Below are 19,180 nucleotides of genomic sequence, written 5' to 3'. Positions count from 1 at the left end.
TATAGTCACTCTAGAACTTCAGTATTCCGGGTATTTTGAAATCATGCTTATTATCTTCTGTCCTGTGGATTGTTTCTTTACTGTAACATGTTTCAGGAGCAAGTTGGCACACCCTGCACTTACATTGCTACTGTTCAAATCTTTTCTCTACTTTCTATCACTTCCTACTGAAAAGAGCCAACCCTTCTCAAAATGACAAGGCCTTGGTTTGTCTTTTTCAGGTGCACAGCCTCTGCTTAGTGCCGTAAATGTTTATACATCTTACCTGCCAGGCATCTTTCCCCATCTAGTCACCTTTTTCTCTCGCACTTCAGGAGCTCAGTCCCTTGTTCTTCTCTTTCCTTTCTCCTTTCAAAATCTGTGCTCAGGAAGCATCCCAGCAGCTATGTGCTACCAGTTGTAAATGTAAGCCGTTGTTATAACAGTCACACAGTTGTTTGCATTTTAAATCACATGCCCAATCACAAAGCGAAGGATGTCATGTCACTGGGTAGGTGGAGGAGGCACTTTGATGAGAAGAGTGGGATTTGGTCCTAGCTTTGGTGCTGGGAATGGAACTTTTCAGCCACGGGGATATCCCGCAGTCAAGTGAACCTGCAAAGACTGTTGATGGTTGCAAAGCTATTCTTTTCAATGTGTGAATGATGTATATGAATGGGTATCTTTTTATGTCTAATTAAATAGTCCACAGACTGCTCCAATTGATCGTGCAGCATTTTGGGGAGAAAGGTAGTACGTGCCCCACAGGAATAATAATAATAATAATAATAATAATAATAATACAACTATGCTGAATTCTTTTTACTGACAAAAAATGGGTTTGGATAAAATAGAGTTGACTGAGGAGAAATAATAATCTTGCTAAGATGAATGTTTCTGTGGTTTGAATTGGCAGAAAAGTGTGCCAGTTATTGTAGTATGCTATACTAGAATAACTATCAAAGTATGATTATCAGATTACTGTGATTGCCCAGGAAAGTATTTTATTTCAAACAATAATATTAAAAAAGGAGATTGCAGATACATTCCCAAGACATGATTTTTTTATTTTCCTTTTTTTAGTTTTCCTCCCTTCCTCCCTTTCTTCCTTCCTCTCTTCCTTCCTTGTCTTCCTTCTTTCTCTCTTTTTGTTGTTATTTCTCTGTGTCTTCCTCTTTCTTTCCTTCTTTATTTCTTTTTTCTTGAGTTTTAATTTTTCTTAATTATCTAATATTTAAAGATTTAGAATATATAAAATGAAAAAGAAATATTAACCAAATTGCCTATAACCCTGCTACATGACTAGTACAAAACCCTTTATGGTTCTACTGTTAAAACTTTGGAATATTTTTTTATTTCTAAGTATATTTTCATTATAAAATTAAAATCATGATATATATAATTTTATTTTTTTTGATATATATAATTGTATATCTCACTCTTTCATTTAGCCAAAATATGATATAGCATATTTTTTAAAGATTTTATTCATCGACTTGTTAGAGAGGGGAAGAGAGGGAGAAGGAGTGGGAGAGAAACATCAGTGTGTAAGAGGTGCATGGACTGGTTGCCTGTCGCATGCCCCCAGCTGGGGACCTGGCCCACAATGCAGGTGACCTAGGTACCCTGACTGGGAACAGAACCAATGACCTTTTGGTTCACAGACCGGCGCTCAATCCACTGAGCCACACTAGTCAGGGAATGACATAGCATATTTCATGTTATTAAATTCTCTTCATACACATAATCTTAATTGGTGGTACACCAATTAAATGATTTAGATCATTTTAAAAGCATGATCTAAACATGATTTTACATACTAAATCAGTTTCTACTTTGTAGACATGCAAGTTATTTCTAATAGTTTTTTAATTGTAAGTGATGTGATGATGAACATTTATGTCTTTGTTCACATTTCTGATTATTTCCTCACAATAGATTCTTAGAATGGGAATTAACGGTTTAGATATTGGGCATTGCTTAAACTTCCTAATAGGTATGGTCAACTTTCTTTCCAGAAAAGTCACACCAATTTACCATGTTGTGAGCCATGTACCAGAGTTATCTTGCTATTGGACCCTGGTTATTAACATTATGTATTTACATCACTAAATCCTGGCTCATGTAACAGTGTGAAATGGTTTTAATTGTGGTTCTCTGCTTGCTGATAAAGCAGTACTTTCTTCCCTTGTTTATCAGCCATTTGAAGTTTTCATTTAATGACCTCCGTCTCAGCTCTTGTTTGTTGGGCGTCTCCTAGTGTTTTTGCTGAACAGTTTAAAGGCATAGATTAAAGAGCAGTGACCCTTTGTAATATCATCTAGACACATTCTCACACTTGTTATCAACTTTGTTATGAGACTTTTTGAAATAGTCAAGTCTTGAAATTTGCTTAATCAAATTGTCTTTCTCATTGTCATATCTTCAATTGTATTATATTTTACAAAACCCTCCCCTATCCAGAGAGCAGATAAATATTCCCCTCTTTTGGTTATATAAGTGGTTTGATTTTGTAATAATTAAACTCTAAACAATGTGGATTTGATCCTCCTCTATTTCGTTTATGTAGTAAGGTTCTCTGTTGACTAGCTTATAGATCTTTCAAATAATGGACCAGTTGGCCTTGTTCCAAGTATTGCTTTGTGCCGCTCCCTAAGGTCCCTTTGGCGTTGTCTGTCTTAGATCCAGTCACAGGGGATTCTTTTCCAGAACGGTCTGCAGTGTTGTTGTGAATGGTTTCCTAGGAAGCATCTCTTATCTCCCAGCCTCTTAGTTATCATGCTTTGTCTCACATGTGACTTGCTGATATCATTTGATCACATCCCAATAATGAGTGTATTTTGGCAGGATATTTCATTTAGGTTGAAATACCCAGCAAGATTGGGAAAGATAGTTGACATTTTACTCCCAAAGAACCTAATTTCTGTTCCCATCACAATAGCCATGGCCAGAAGAAGAACCAGAGAGAAATGTCCTGCATCCATTGACACAGAGCCAGATATTTCATCACTTCAAGCTGCGGGGTGGCACACCCCCAGCCAGCTCCCCTGGGGTGTGGTCTGAAACTCTTGGCTATTTCCAAAGGAAAACTTGAATTAATTACAAAGTTATTTTAAGGCTTCTCAGTGAGGCTTTCTTCATTGTTACCTCCTGAAGGGCAGAAAAATGTTGCACAAATTGCTCTTGGGTAGCTGGGGAAAGTCAAAAAGAAACCACTTGAGACAGCCTTGACCATCTTACGTGGCCACTTAGAACTGCTCTAAAAATTGATTTGATACTTTAGAGGAATTTTTTAACCCAAATTAAGTTCATGTCAATCCAAATACTAACCCATCTCTTCTCTGAGGCTGATCTTAGAAGGCAGTATTTCAAGAGTACTTTTTAGGGTTTTAAGCAAAAGACACTTAAAAATGTTTTTATTCATATATACACACTTATATCTAAAACTTATATGCAGCAGAAACCACTTAAAACCTTCTAAAAGGAGATATTTGACGTGGGAAAAACAATTTAAACTTTAGGCTATCCATTTTTTAAAGATCAATACTATCTAGGCTAATAAATTGAATGTTGATAAGATATTTTCAGCACCAAAGCATATGCTTTTATTACAATGTTCCATTGCTTCTCCAAAGCAGTGAATGATCCTGGTATGAATGTCTATGGCTCTGGGAAGTCAGTTCATGTAATTTTTAAAGATTCTCATTCAAGGACATGTTCATTGATTTTGAGAGAGGAGGAAGGAGAAAGAGAAACATGGATTGGTTGCCCCCTGTACACACCGTGACTGGGAATCCAACCCAAAACCTAGGTATGTGTCCTGACTGGGAGTCGAACTGGCAACCTTTTGCTTGCAGGGGTGTCCAAACTTTTGGCATCTCTGGGTCACATTGAAAGAAGAGTTGTCTTGGGCCACACATTAAATACATAAGCACTAGCAAAAACAAAAAAATCTCATAATGTTCTAAGTAAATGTACAATTTTATATTGGACCGCAGTCATAGCCGTTCCAGATCACATGCGACCTGCAGGCCACAGGTAGGACACTCCTGGCACAGCATGACGCTCCAACCAACTTAGCCACACCAGCCTGGGTGATTTAATGTGCTTTTAATCTCTTACAATAAAAGAGTTAAGTACAAAAATTGAATGTTGACTACAGCCCCCATCTTAAGCATGTGGCTACTTTATATTGTAATTGATGTCGCTGAGCGCAGGGTCAGCCGGCACACCCCAGGACGCATGCCAGAGACAGCGCAGGGGTCCCTTCTGTCTGGACAGTGACTCTGCTCTACCAGTTGTAGAATACTTACAACATTATCCCTGCTTATACTTCCAGAATAATCAGAGAAACGGCATATGCATTAAACAGAAGCATGATTATTTCAGCTGAAATTGTATCACTCGAGACTCATGTAGTTGAAGAAAAAACACATTTTTCATGATGACTGTGCTGTTTGCTCTATGGTGAAAATCTAGAGCATTTCTTTTGAGGTTACATGTTTAATAACAGGTTTCATTTAGTTTTAATGTAGTTATCTAACTAGTTCACTGAACAATAAGTTTTTTAATTTTAATTTTTCATTGTATTTTTCCCTTACCATTTAACCCCCATATACTCCCCGCCCCCTGTAATCACCATGCTGTTCTCTGTGTCCATGAATTCTTTTTCCTTTTTGGTCAATGACCCACCTGAACAGTCAGTTTTAGAAATGTGTAGCATTTATTAACCAAGATTTTAAAATAGAAGTTTAGTTAGTTAATCCAAATCTCCTTAGGATCCCTCTCCCCCTAAATTATGATATCTATTCTCACCCTTAATTTTTTTCCATCAGAGATCCACCCGTGTTTTTGTAAAGCCACATCTGCATTGGCAAAAAGAAATGATGGTGCCCATCCTTAGAGTGTGACCATCATTATACAAAGGAAGTGAACAGGGAGAAAGACCTCATGGTCTCCACCCACACCCTGATCATGTACGATAACTACATCAGCTGTCCTTCCATTATTAGCAATTGTTGTCCTAAGCAGAAACTTGAAAAATTTACATTTATGCCAACAATGTTGCCAAAGGTGCATGTCTGGCTCCTCCGTAGCTTAGCAGAAATACAAAGACTTTCGCAAGTAGAATGTTAGATTCACTTCTAACCAGATGTTAGATTGAATCAGTACGTTTCGTAACTTTCATTAAAACATTCCCCAGATGAATTAAAACCAGAATGCAACATGTCCAAGTTCTTCTCATGTGGTTTGGCTCTTGAGCCATTGGAATTTGATGGTGAGAAGCTCTTTAGCCACTTTCCAAATGGACAGCCCTCCTTATCTCAGGGCCTGTTACATTTACAGTGAATATTTTGATATCACAGTAATACCAAATGGACAATCCTGTAAAGAACAACCTGAAAAGTATACCATCCTGGTATCATCACTACTTTTATTAAAGCTAATTTTTAAAATAGTACCAGGAGGAGGTTAGTATAATGCAGGTTGATGTGGAAGCCCCTCATCCTGTGTGGCAACTACTTGCTGTGATTATTTCTGGGTAAGCAGAGCGTTTGCCAAAACAGGACTAGAAAAAGGCTGAGTTGGTCATGGGGTCATGGCCTTGTCATGGGGTCATGGCCTTTTACCACGTCGGGTCAATCTTGTCACTGAATCTCACCAACTGGATACTTAGCTACAACGCCCAGGAAAATGGTAAAAGTGAATTTCCTTACCAAGTCCCCCTTCACAAGATACAGTACCACCTGGGCTCATAAGGGACAGAGTATCGTGAAACTCAGAAAAAAAATAAAACAATGCATCTTTATAGAGCATATAGAGGAAAATATGCTTACTTCCTGGTATACGGTAAACTTTTACAGAATAGTTGCTGAATGGAGTGATGAAGGAAGTGGTGATGGAGGTTTGCAGCAGGAATGGGGGGTGAGCAAGCTGTAGAGAAGAGAGTCAACAAGGAAACAGGCTGAGAAAGAAAACTGGTACCAGGGCGGCATCTGTAAAGAGCAGTGTTCTGCTGAGGCCACACCAGCTAAACTGTGCAGCAGCATGTGGCACTTTCACCGCCTTGTCCCCCACCCCCAAGCTCAACACCAGTGACACTGAGATTCCTACACACACTGATAAATGTTCATCACAGTAAGTCTGGATGGCAGGTTACTGGTACCTTTAAAAACAAACAAGCAAAAACATTGGATCTAGCTGGTGTGGCTCAGTGCATTGGGTGCTGGCCTGCAAACCAAGGGGTCTCTGGTGCGATTCCCAGTCAAGGCACATGCCTGGGTTGTGGGCCAGGTCCCCAGTAGGGGCCGTGTGAGAGACAACCACACATTGATGTTGCTCTCCCTCTCTTTCTCCCTCCCTTCCCTACTCTCTAAAAATAAATGAAATCTTTTTTGAAAAAATTTAAAAGAAATTAAAATTAAAAAATGAAAATAAACACTGTACATGAAACAATTTAATTAAAATTGGGTTGTAAGTGGCTACACTTGGAAATTACCACAGTAGTTCATTCTCCAGTTAGTCTAGGTAACAGATATTTCCCTACACTTTTATAAGAAAACACAGGGAAAGGATTCACAGTGTGGATTTTTTCTTGGGAATTTTAGAGACTTCAGCGTGGACATTTTGGGCAGAGGGATCTCCCTGATGCCCTGTAGACACCTGCCTACAGAGATGCACCCGCTTGCTCATTGGTCCAGTCTTGGTGCATCTGTGGATTGCAGATTAGGCAAGAGAGTAATTAGAGGTCTAAAAAGAGCTGGATTCTACAGCTAAATGATTTCCTTATTTTTGGCAGCATATACTGTACATATAATCTTGCCATCATCTTAGAACATGGCTCTGTACTCAAGAACACGAAGAAAATCTTTGTTCCATTAGTGTGAAGAGTGAAATATTTTCCGTTTGTCCTTGTAAAAAAGTTGTTTAAAGCAAATCATTATAGCAAAAGAAATTGAGATTGGCATCATGCAATTCAAAGTTTCAACACAATAGCATGTAGGCATTTCTGCTATAATGTTTCTCTGGAAAACTTCACATTCAGCAAAACAGGCACTGAATTCAGTAGAAGAATGCATTTAGAAATCTTGTGAAGATGGTGTGATCCCTGCGGCAAGTGGCTCCCATGGAACTAGAGGTTGCCGCAGCAGGTACCTAAAATTCTGAGAAATGGCAGAGGCCATGGACTCTCAGCTCTTTTGCTGGAGCAGCGCTGGTGTAAGTTAAGGTGGACAGGTGAGGCTGCACCAGGGTCTGAGCATCCCCATCTGAGGCAGCATCCTGGGTACCAGTGCTCATATTTTATTCTCTTATTTAAAAAGATGACAGAAATCCTGCTGCCAGAGCAACATCGAAGTGGAGGATTTTTTTTCTTTCCCACTGAAGATTATACTTCTATTCCTACTTTTCCCCTTGCCTGGGAAAAATTGTGTACAAATGATAATTGTATGTTTATATCATTCTCTTTTTACCAATACTGTATGAACTATGCAGTATAGAAGCTTCTGTAGTAGCTGAACAGACTGTTGATTAAAATAACTTTTTCTAATTATAAATGAAGTTCTCCCACATAAAGAATCTAGAAAACAGAGAAAGGCATACCAAATAAAATTAATATCAGCTTCTAAAAGTAACTACTGCTAAAAAACTATGATCTATTCCCCTCTAAATGTTTATTTATACATATTTGTTATAAATTTAGGTTATGTCGTGGATATGAATTTATATTTTTTGTATTATGCATATTTTTCTACTTAAATAGATATCAAACATTTGAACCATAAGTTATTTAATAAAACCTCTGCTTTTGGATAATAAGGTTATTTTACATTTGGGAATAAATGACTTTATACATTAAAGATTATTTCCATCTTTGATTAATACCTTAGGCTAGGTTGCTAGGCATCTTAATCCATTAGGGCTACTATAACAAAAATACCATAGACTGGATGGCTTAAACAGTGAACATTTATTTCTCACAGTTCTGGAGCTCTGGAAATCCAAGATCAAGGCGCCAACATAACCAGTATTTGGGGAGAGCTTACTTCCTGGCTCCCAGCCAGCCATCTTCTTGCTGTGTCTTCACAGGGTGGAAGGCCGGACAGAGCTCTCTGGGGCCTTTTTTATAAGGGCACTAATTCCATTTCTGAGGGCTCCACCCTCATGACCTAATCACTCCTCAAATGCTCCACCTCCTAATGCCATCACATTGGGGATTAAATTTTAACATGTGAATGGGTGGGGGCATGGAATTCCGTCTATAGCACTGAGTCATAAGTATAAATGTTCCTTTTTAAAAAAACTAATTTGGTAAGAGTAAGCTTTTATTTATTTATTTACTTTAAACATAAGAATCTTAATACAAAAAGAAAAAGAGTCATCTGTAAGCTTGGTATTGTGGCCCTTCTATCATAGGAATGCCATTTATTAATATGGTAACATGTTAGTCTCTTCCTTTCAATTATGTTGTAAGTATCTTGTTCAGCACATCCTGAATTATCAGCAGATCTGGTAGAACTTGTGTATCTGTATTATGTATGCATTTTAAATCAAACATCAAGAAATCGATGTCATGTTTACCTCTTTATCTCAATCTAATTTTTCTCTACTTAATTTGCTGCCTTTCTTTTACCTTGTTCCTGTGTCTCTCCTGTGGCTGTCTTATTCTTGGCTCACAGCTCTGTCTGGTGATGCTACGCCTGTCCCTGGTTCAAGTAGTTCTATGCTTTTATAACTTCCTGAGGGACATCTGAGGTAATTTGGGAGAAGGGGAAATGTACAGTGCTCTGAGAACTGCCTTTCTAATTCTGAGGTCCTTTGTGCATAGATATGTACAGGATGGTTGAGAGTACAGACCTTGGAAATAGAAATGTCTGGATCTGATTCCCGGCTCTGCCATATTGGGCAAGCAAATACGTGGCGTCAGGAGCTCATGGTGATTGAGTTGTGTGTAGCAGCAGCAGCAACTGGGTACGCTCAAATACTTGATGTTGTTCAGTTTAGAAAGATAATATGTAGCATAATTCTATTCAAAAGGGAATGTAAAGAGAATTTGGGTCACATTTGAAATGAAGTGAAAATAGACTAGTATTCAGTACAGAATCCATTCCAGTTTCTAAGTAAACTAATGGGAGTTTTGAAGAAACTGCTGATGTTAAAACTTTGGACATTTACAGGAAAAACAAAGTGAGTCCAATAAAATAGAGGCAGACACATGTGTACTAAGATCTTTCCAGCAACCTTTAAACCTGTGTCATGGGAGACTTCACTGAAGACAAGAAAAAGCTATTTTCAGTTTTTTTATTTATTATTTTTAAAAAGTTGGCACTGAAAAGCTGACTCTCTCCCTCCCTTTTCAGCCTGCACATGTCCCAAGGAAGCTGATCCCAATAACAATCATCAAGCAAGGTAATTTGTATGAGCCTGGTCTGGATATGTGTTTAGAACTACATATATATACACACATATACACACACACACACACTCACACACTCTTACAGGGTCGGGCAGAAGTAACACCTACTTGAGTGTAGTTGGTAGGATAATAATATGGGTGTAATAATTTATAGTTTTATTTTGAACATTTCCCCTAAAATGTCATATGATGTGTTTGACTGTGATATTGTTAGGTTACAGAGTTACATGCTTATGATTTGTAATTAAAAAGGGCATTACTTGTGCCAGACCCTATATATATTTTTTTCCCTCACCTGAGAGAAAAAATATATATACATATCACCTGAAGATATGTTTATTAATGAGAGAGAGTGAGAGAGAAACATCAATGTTTTCCTAAACATTGAGCAGTTGCCTCCGTATATGCCTTGACTGGGGGGATTGAACCCACAACTTAGGCATGTGCCCTGACCAGGAACTGAACCTGCAGCCTTTTGGTGGACGGGAAGATGCTCCCACCAACTGAGCCACCTGGCCAGGGCTAGAATTATTTTTAGTATACTTTTCACCTGAGATAATTTAATATTGTCCATATCTGTTCAACTTTCTGATTATTGTTTTTCAGAAGAAAAGTTAGAAGAAATCAGCATAGTATAGTAAATTAGAAGTTAATAGGTAATTTTGGCTCTTGTACTAATAAACAAAGTCATGACAAGTCACATTGGCTGTACAACTAGGAACAAAGCAATCATAAATATTCAATTTTAAAACGTCAGTTAAATATATATGGCTTAGTTCAGTGGCAAGTTAGCGTATATGAAGAAAATTATTAGGATATTTGGGTTAATGAAATAAAAACTTGATTTAGTGGTCACTTTGGGGAAAGTTAAGACACCCTGGCTTTAAGAATTATAATGTCTTATTTCATTTCATCATCTGGTTGTTTTCATTTTGACTTTCAGTTTTTCAAATTATTGAACTGCTTTATTATGTCCAGAAAGTTTCTTGGGAGAAGAGATTGGGCACTTAAAATTGTTCTTCATTTTAAGAAAACAATGTCCCGTGTTCTTTGAAAGCAGGGTCAATTGGTATTAGAATTATCCAAGGATTCTTTGCTTTGAGATTATACATTTTCTCATTTTGTGCTAGTTCTTTACTTGAGTAGACTGCAGGGAGTGGGGATCAGAAAAGAAATTTTCAACTCATTATAATAGAACACTGTATGTTAGAGTAATGGCCTTTCATTACTTAGAGGCATTGGTGCTAAGATGCACCTTCTAGTCCTTTCGTTGGCTGTGTAATCAACCCAATGAGTTCTTGACTATTAATTGAAAAGTTAAATCAGGGCTTCCTCAGTGCAGTTGACTTCACATTGTTAGCTTTTTACTGCTTTCTGACTATTCCTTAGCCTCGCCAACTGCCATTATCTTTTTGTATTTCAACAGTGATTCAGAATGTCACTCACAGGGCTTCCACAAAATCCCCAGATAAGACCCCCATTGGAGGAACAATACTGGGTGAGTTGTCTCGAACTCTATACTTAAGATTAAGAAAGTCAGGCTGTTTCTTTAAACAATAAGGCCTCTATGGAATTATGCACTGTGTAGGTCTATTAAATTGATGTTGGTTCATTCATTTCAACATTTAGGATCCTGGCTGTGTTTACTCCAGACCAAGAGCTAAGAGATGCTAACTCTATCACAGTGTGTTAGAGAAACAACTGGAGCTCGTGCCTACTGTGAATGAGGGCACCCATCCCTACCTACCCCTCAGGATTGTTGCAGTTATGAGGGAATTTTTGTCATATTGAACTTCTCTTTTAAAAATTATTAATAATGTTGTTCCTTGTTCACCACACATCCTAAGCATCATTTTGTAATTTTTTGCATCCATGGGTTAAAAGCCAGAGGATTCTGGTGGTTCAGTTCTGAATAGCTATGCTTGATAGTTACTAGTATCTGGCACTCTGAGCTTTATTTTATGTCATGATGCATTCTCTTCCTCTCATCTTTACTCTCTTTCCTCGCAGTCCACCTTGTTATTCCTGGCCTTAATGAAACAACTGTAAAACTTCCTACGTCCATAATGTTTGATATTTCAGATGCAATCAAGACACAATTAGGTAAGCAGCAAAGCTCTATGATTGAACTTTTTGGTGACAGTTACTAGCACTGATATTCTTAGAATAGCCTAGGAATCTAGAAAATGAGCTGTTTGGGATCTCAAAGGAAAAGTAAGGGACAGGCATATGCATTGTTGATGGGAATGTAATGTGGTAAAGCTGCAATGGAAACAGCATGATCACTCCTCAAAAAATTAAAAATAGAATTACCAGAGGATCCAGCAATTCCACTTCTGGGTATGTAACCAAAAGAACTGGAAAAGAGCTCTCAAAGAGATATTTGTACACCTGTGTTTGTAGTACCATTGTTCACAGTAGCTAAAATGTGGAAGCAACTCAAGAGTCTGACGGACGAATGGATAAGCAACATGTGGTTTATACACTCAATGGAATATTATTCAGCCTTTAAACGGAAGGAAATCCTGACATATGCTACAATGGTGATGAACCTTAAGAATATACTAAGCAAAATAAGCCAGTTACAAAAAGACCAACACTGTGTGCATGATGGTTGCAGGGGGCTGGAGGGAGGACAGGAATGGGGAGTTAGTGTTTAATGGCACTGATCTTCAGTTTCATTAGATGGTAAGAGTTCTGGAGATGGATAGTGGTGATGTTCATACAACATTATGAATATATTTGATACTACAGAGCTTTACATTTTAAAATGGTTAGGACCATAAACTTTATGTATATTTTATCACAATTTAAAAAATGGAAAAAAATTAGGGCAAAAATTTTCCCCAAACAAGTTGGAAAATTTCTTTTCCAGAGAAGTTGAAGTATTAAAATTATTAAATCACATTCTATAGAAAAATAGTTATTTTATATAAAAGAATATTTGAATTTACATTTACAAGAAAAGGATGAACGTTGATCAGATTAGTGAAAATACACATAATTATATAGGTACAATTTTCAAATGCAGTAATTGTTATAAGTTACACTCAGTATGCTATTAACAGACCATGAGATACTTTCAATAAGAACTGATATAAAGGTCAGGACTGTTAGCATTATAATTGACTTGAGATTGCTATGGCTTCCTGCTTCTAGAAAAAAAAACAGTATGATTTTAGTGTTTAACAAACATAAAATGCAATAATTTGAAGGGTGAAAACAGCCATACCTTTTGAAAGGAGCCCAGGGAGCATTTGCAGTGGTCACTGGGCTATGTTAGTTACTGCACTTGAGTGTCAAATTAATTCTCTGTGTGGCAGAGGACCTCAAATCCAACAAGCCTCAGATGCCCTGGAGGGCTTGTGAACACACAGGCTGCTGGGGCCACCCCGGACTTCCTGATTCAGTAGGTCTAGGGCGGAGACCGAGGATTTGCTTTTCTTACTAGTCAGTAATACGGGTACCACGAGTCTGGGAACCATGGTTCGAGAACCACCCCTCTAAAGTTTCTGGGCACTGTCTTGGGCTATTGATAAATGCGGAAGGAGATGGCGTGATGTGACAGAAATTGAACAAGACTTAAAAATGCAGAATATTTTCCCTAAAGTCAACATTGGCTAGGAACTGCATCACTTACGTAATTGAATTGGTAGCATTCAGTCAACAGATACTTCCTAAGCACTTCTCTTGGCCAGAGAGCAAGTTGCTGGGGACTGTCATGGTGAGTTACACAGACACAGGACCTGCCTATACTGGGACCTCAGTTTTACTTTCCCTTGCTGGAGACCTGACCTGTTTGCTTCTTTGATGGTAGGCAATCAGTCTGTAATTGTTTTAAAAGGTGGGAACTCTTAAATTTTCTTAGCTGTTAATTTTGAGAACCTCCTGCAAGGAGGAACAAAGCCTTAAGCAGGCAGAAGGACACTAAATAAGTGGACTATTAGACTTACAATTTTAGAAAAATCTTCAAAGCTTATGCATTAGCATTTCCTTGAGTTGTGAAAAGAGTTGCCAATAAATCTTTGTGGTTTTGTGCAATCCTTACATTCTTACTGTAAAATATTCATAGCTGATAGTCCTAGGGTGAGTTATATCCAGGAACGTAGACAAGTGACTCAAGGCTTCTTAATGTGTTCATCAGACTTGATCAACAAGCTCTGAACTACAAAACCCTGTGACTCAGCTCTTCACCATCTGTATGCTGTGCTAAAAGCCAGGAAGCTTCCAAATGAAATACCTTCATGAACCTGTGTTTGGCACCAGAGTTCAGGACTTCTGCACTCACGGAGTCTCTGTCTGGAGCCTGCACATTGCCTTGTCCTGCTCCTAAAAAACCCTTGATTGGGAAGAGGGGGGAAAAAAGCCAATCTCTGGTTGATTTGGTCCCTAATCTGTCTGTTAAAACCACAAAACCCAGGATTCGTGAAGGAGACTGAAAATGGCAGAGTTTTTTTCCCAGACCACTGCTGTCAGTTTGAAATTAGAAGATGTTTTATTCCTTAATCCTTAGTTTTGAGTGACATTCTCAACCCTGCCCTCCTTTTTTTAGAGATTAAACAGTGGATTTTTGTATTTTGTTTAATTTCATTTTTCTGATATAATTCACTAAATCTTCAGGATTATGATAGAGAAAATGCTATGCAAATACTTAAATATCTTTTTTAACTTGTATTTCTGGGAAAACACCTGTCAAATTTAACACGGAGTTTCTGACACATGGAAGAGGTTGATAGCCAGTACGTTTGAAAATGTCCAGTGAAGCCATCAAATGTACCGTCTTAACAGTCTGTGTTTAAAAATCATATTTTAAATTTACTGTATTTTTAATGTGATCATAATTCTTTATAATAGCAAAGGAGAAATAAACTTTCCTGGATTTATTTATCACCACAATTTAGAAAAGCCTTATTTTTAATGGTGTAAATTCTAAAAATAATATCCTCATTCCAGCAGGACCCATCATGGGACATCAAGAAATTATTAGACTTTGTTCTAAGAACACATGGTGTGAATAATGAGAGAAATAAACAAGAAAGCCAGTATTACACCCACATCTCCCAGGGATTTACAAAGCATTTGCCAAAGCCAAGACTTAGCTTGCCAAAAAGTAAAGGAAACGACAGTGTTGAAAAAGGTGCAGAAGGATCAGACAGGAAGAAGAATTTCCTGGGTCATAGGTCATTCTGATTGCGTTTTGCTCCGCTATTGCCAAGGCTGCACTTGTCCAGGGAGAGCGTAGGTGAAGGCTTGGGGGTGATAGGAAACATAAAGAGCCCGCATTTAAACATTTCTCCATCTACCAGTTTCTCTGATATGAAGCACAATACTTAAAAATACAATATGTCTTTGTAAGAAATTAGTGATGTGTAAAGAATACAAATTCTCTCTTGAGAAGGCAGTTTACCTTTTTTTTCCCCTTTCTCAGCTTAATTTTAAATTAAGGTGATTACCAGCTAAGGCCATGTTTAGACTATAAGAAGCTAAAGCCAAGTGATTTAGGGCATTGCACAGAAGTCTAGGATCTGGAAGTTAAAAATAAATTAGTAAGTAAATAAATAGTCCTGGTCAGCCAGGCAACCACCAAGAACGTAGGTTATTACTCAGGAAGGGAAGGCTTAGCAAATGTGTCCTAAAGGATTAGAGGACACTGAAAAAGAAGAGACCATTAAAGAAAAACCTGATAACCTTCCATTTGGGAAAAAATAAACAAATAAAAAACATCCGCTTTCCTATGGTACATGCTCAATTCAACAGAATTGAGCTTGCTCATAAAAATGTGTAATCTGAATGGGTTTTTTTTTTTCCTTTTTAAACAATCACAGTGGTTCTAATAAAAAAGAAACTATACCAAAAAAGCAGGAATAAAAGTCGATCAAATTTAGAAATTTTAAAAATAGAATTTTTAATAAAATTATACTGGATCTGTGTTTTTAGTTATTCCAGAAACAGAGCCCCTTATCTCCATGCCCTGCTAAATTAATTTGAAAAAAGGTATTAACCTTTCTGTTGTGCAAACATTCTGTGCAACTTCAGGTGCACAGGCACCCAAAACGCACTTGGCTATTAGAGGTGGCAAGTATGTGGCACATGGGACAGGTCTTTGCAGCATTTTAAATCACACCTGAAAATAATTAGCCTTAGGTACAAATCCATTGAACACTTCTCTAATACCCATTAAACACTGATTGGCTTCTATTAACACTGTGAAAGGGACGACCTTGTCTGTCACAAGTAAATAAATGTTTTATGCCCTTTTTTAACTGAAAAGAAGAAAATGGTCTTTATAACAGAGATGTGAACCACAAAAGATTTCAGTATCTGCGTCCTCAAAGGGTTTTGAGAGCACAAGTTAGATCAACAGTTCTCAAAGGGAGCAACTTTGTTTCCCAGGGGGTACTTGGCAATGTTCAAATGGAGACATTTTCAGTTGTCACAGCCATGGACATGCTTCTGGAATCCAGGGGGTAATGGCCAGAGGTGCTACTAATCATCCTGCAAACAAGGAAAAAGTCCCCACAACAAAAAATTATCCAGCCCAAAATGTCAATTGTGCCAATGTTGAGAAACCCAAGAAGTTTCTGCACAGCCTCAGGTCTCTAAAAGTCCCTCTGATTATAATCAGTTCAAGGTGACATGATCAGGGTATCACAAAGATAAATTAATCCTTTGATGACACTAGACCGTTTCAAAATATTACAAGCAGGTCATTCATTCTGGGTGTGAAGTAGCTGAATCAAGTCAATTTTTGGTGCATTTTTAAAATGGGAAATATCTTAATCAGTGGGAGTCTCTGGTATAGAAATGTACTTTCTTTGAAAAAGAATACCTAAATTTTAAAAGGAATTTCCTGAAGAGTTGTCTGAAGTGGGAAAAACTGGGGAAATTTTGATTTCATTCTTTACACTGAATCCCCACAATAACCAAAACAAAGGTCTTTGTTAACATGTGGCTCAAATAAATTACTGTTTATTTGCCACAAATGTTGTTAATTAATTTAGTTTCCCATGTGTGTTATTTGTGCTTTTCTAAAACTTCAGGGTCATAACTTATTACATGTTTCACTATGAATAGTAATGGAAATTTTCTATTCATTGATTTTTTAAAATTAGGAGTACTTGAATATAAAATTCCAGTGAGTATTTGCAATACAACATAGGCCTTCCAGAAACCCTATGAATCAGAATGATTTGAGAGTTATCCAATTACTGGGTTGTGGCTTTTTTCTTCATTCCAATGTCAACTTAGATTTTAATAAATTCCTGGGGGTTAACAGGAAGGAACTCTGAAGACTGTCATCTATTCATGCTAATCCCTTGTAGAAATGCACAATAAATTTTTGACAGCCTGGTGGGAAGGGATAAGAATAGATTTCTGGAAATAGTCTGCAGTTTGATTATGTTTTGAATGAATCGTATTTGGACACTGTGTTACAGGAAGTGGGGCAAATTGCTTGTTCTCTGACTTTTTTTTTTTTTTTAGCTAAGAATGAAACCTTGGCATTACCAGCTGAATCTAAAACACCAAAGGTAGAAGAAATCCCAGCACAGCCCATAACAGGTAATGAGATCTTCGTGTCATTAACTTTGAGAGAATAAGTAATATTTTTTCAAATGACAAATGATTGACAAGCCTGTACATTTTTCACTGAAGAACCAGTAGGAAATTGATTTTGATCATAAACACAAAACAATAGATGATTCTAAGTTCTTAATTTAATGTTTGAAAAAAACAACAGATGCAGAATAAACTGTCAAATCATATAACTGCTACATAATATGGAAACTATAGTTCACTCTAAATGAAAGTTGTTACCTCAATATTCTGAAATTTTTTTCATTTATTTTTAGAGAGAGGGGCAGGGAGGGAGAAAGAGAAGGAGAGATACATCAATGTGTGGTTGCCTCTCATATGCCCCTAGCTGGGGACCTGGCCTGCAACCCAGGCATGTGCCCTGCCTAGGAATTAAACTGGCGACCTTTGGATTCGGAGGCCGGTGCTCAATCCACTGAGCCATGCCAGCCATGGCTGAAATATTTTTATATTAAAAAGTAATGCCTGGTTTTGGTGCTTTCCTTTTATGTAGAGAAATAAGACCATTTTTTTATTTCTTTACTTTCTCAAGTGGTCAGTGGAGTGGAATGCCAATATCCTTCACAAATCCATAGTTTAAGATATATATCATTTAGCAACAATATATCCAGAAGATTAACAATCCTAATACAGACACTAAATAATAGTTCATTAAAAATACTTTAAAGAATAAATGTGGGATACATTTTCCCCAGTTTATTAGCCATTACTAACAAACATTCATGTGAATGAAGTGCCCAAGCCTCACCCACTGGGGACACATTATTCTCTGAACTACGGGGTTTTTTCCAGAGCGACACCACCTTGTCTTGGACTCAGCAAAGCAAACATCTGGCAAGAATTTCCCCAAATCCACATTTATCAAAGTAACTGCAATCTAAAGTGATTTTTAATCCCTAAAATTGCTATAAATTGAAGTATTAGTGATATTTACCTTGTACTAAACTCTGAAACTCATAACTATTCCAGAGAAGATAAAGATTGGTGGTGAAATAAAATAACTTGGATTCAAAAAACCAGTACAGGTAGGGATATTTCCGACAAAGCAAGAAGTATGTGGTTCTACCTAAAGGAGAGAGGTGGGCCTTCCTTCCCTCACCTTATGGGAGTTGGGGCAGAGGTAAAAGCTATTCATGCTGAAATAGCCCTGGCTGGTGTACCTCGGTGGATTGAGTGCAGGCCTGTGAACTAAAGAATTGCAGTTCAATTTCCAGTCAGGGCACACGCCTGGGTTGCAGGCCAGTTCCCAGCAGGGGGCGCATAAGAGGCAATCATACATTGATATTTCTCTCTCTTTCCCTTCTAAAGATAAATAACTAAAATCTTTTTAAAAAGATGCTGAAATCATGTATTTGAATGAAATTCCTACGTAGTTTTCTAATTTCAGTATAATTGTTCAACACCAATAAGACATAAGCAGGACCCAGTGAATGAGTCCAACGTCTTTTCTACCCCAAAGATTCAACCCTATTATACTTCTCTTGGCACACTGTCTCATGGGAGAGTCTACAGATTTTGTAGTGCTCTGCCAAATTGATCTCAGAATTTTCCACTTCAGAAACACTTAGTCAAACACCATAACTTGTTACTCAGTGTTACTGTGTCATCACGAGTCCTTACCCTGTAAAAAAAATTCTGGAATTGTCTAGCTCACCATTCATTCCAGATCTCAGTGATCCTGGATTTAATTTCTTAAAAACTGCTTAGCTGAGGTTGCCTTTGCCTTCAATGTAGCACTCGGCACAACCTTGTGGCTGAACTTTTGAGTCCTTATTTCAATGCAGTTGCAACCTTTGCATATTGATTGCAGTTTGAAAGAGAGAACTGATATAATGTAATAGTTCTAAATAAATCTGGGTCATTATTCTATTTCCTCATCAGTTCATTTATTTAATAAACATTTATCATGTGCTGGCTTGCTGTATATCAGACATCATACTAAGCCCGGAAGATAAAGAGAAAGAAAAGGCAGATAATAAAAAAATATGATTAATTTGCTAAGTGCTTTCATGGAGATCAGTTCATTATACTTTTTGTAACACGTGGGAGATGGACCAGACCCGGAAAGGAAAGCCTGGGAGCAATGTCAGATCCGGCACCTGGAGCCAACCAGGGAGTTTTTAACAGACAGAACTTGAGAAGTTAATGCACTAGGTGTCAGTTATTAATTCTCAAGGGCAATAAGTGTCTTAT

The 19,180-nt window shown here is 37.6% G+C and overlaps 1 protein-coding gene across 19 annotated transcripts in view; it reads left to right on the top strand.

The window, feature by feature from the left end:
* ABI3BP (ABI family member 3 binding protein) overlaps window positions 1–19,180 on the top strand; it is a 243,178-nt gene that overhangs the window by 101,129 nt on the left and 122,869 nt on the right. For all 19 annotated transcript variants that reach the window (XM_053670249.1, XM_053670259.1, XM_053670260.1 and 16 more), the window contains exons 7-10: window positions 9,339–9,387; window positions 10,821–10,892; window positions 11,405–11,497; window positions 16,877–16,954. In XM_053670249.1, the coding sequence (XP_053526224.1) occupies window positions 9,339–9,387; window positions 10,821–10,892; window positions 11,405–11,497; window positions 16,877–16,954 (292 nt within the window). The remainder of the gene's footprint in view (window positions 1–9,338; window positions 9,388–10,820; window positions 10,893–11,404; window positions 11,498–16,876; window positions 16,955–19,180) is intronic.

This window comes from Artibeus jamaicensis, unplaced genomic scaffold (assembly GCF_021234435.1).
Source record: "Artibeus jamaicensis isolate MK-2021 breed Jamaican fruit bat unplaced genomic scaffold, CSHL_Jam_final contig_558, whole genome shotgun sequence".
Lineage (NCBI taxonomy): Eukaryota > Metazoa > Chordata > Mammalia > Chiroptera > Phyllostomidae > Artibeus > Artibeus jamaicensis.
The sequence above is the reverse complement of the archived record's forward strand: the minus strand, read 5'-3'. Positions and strand labels throughout refer to the sequence as shown.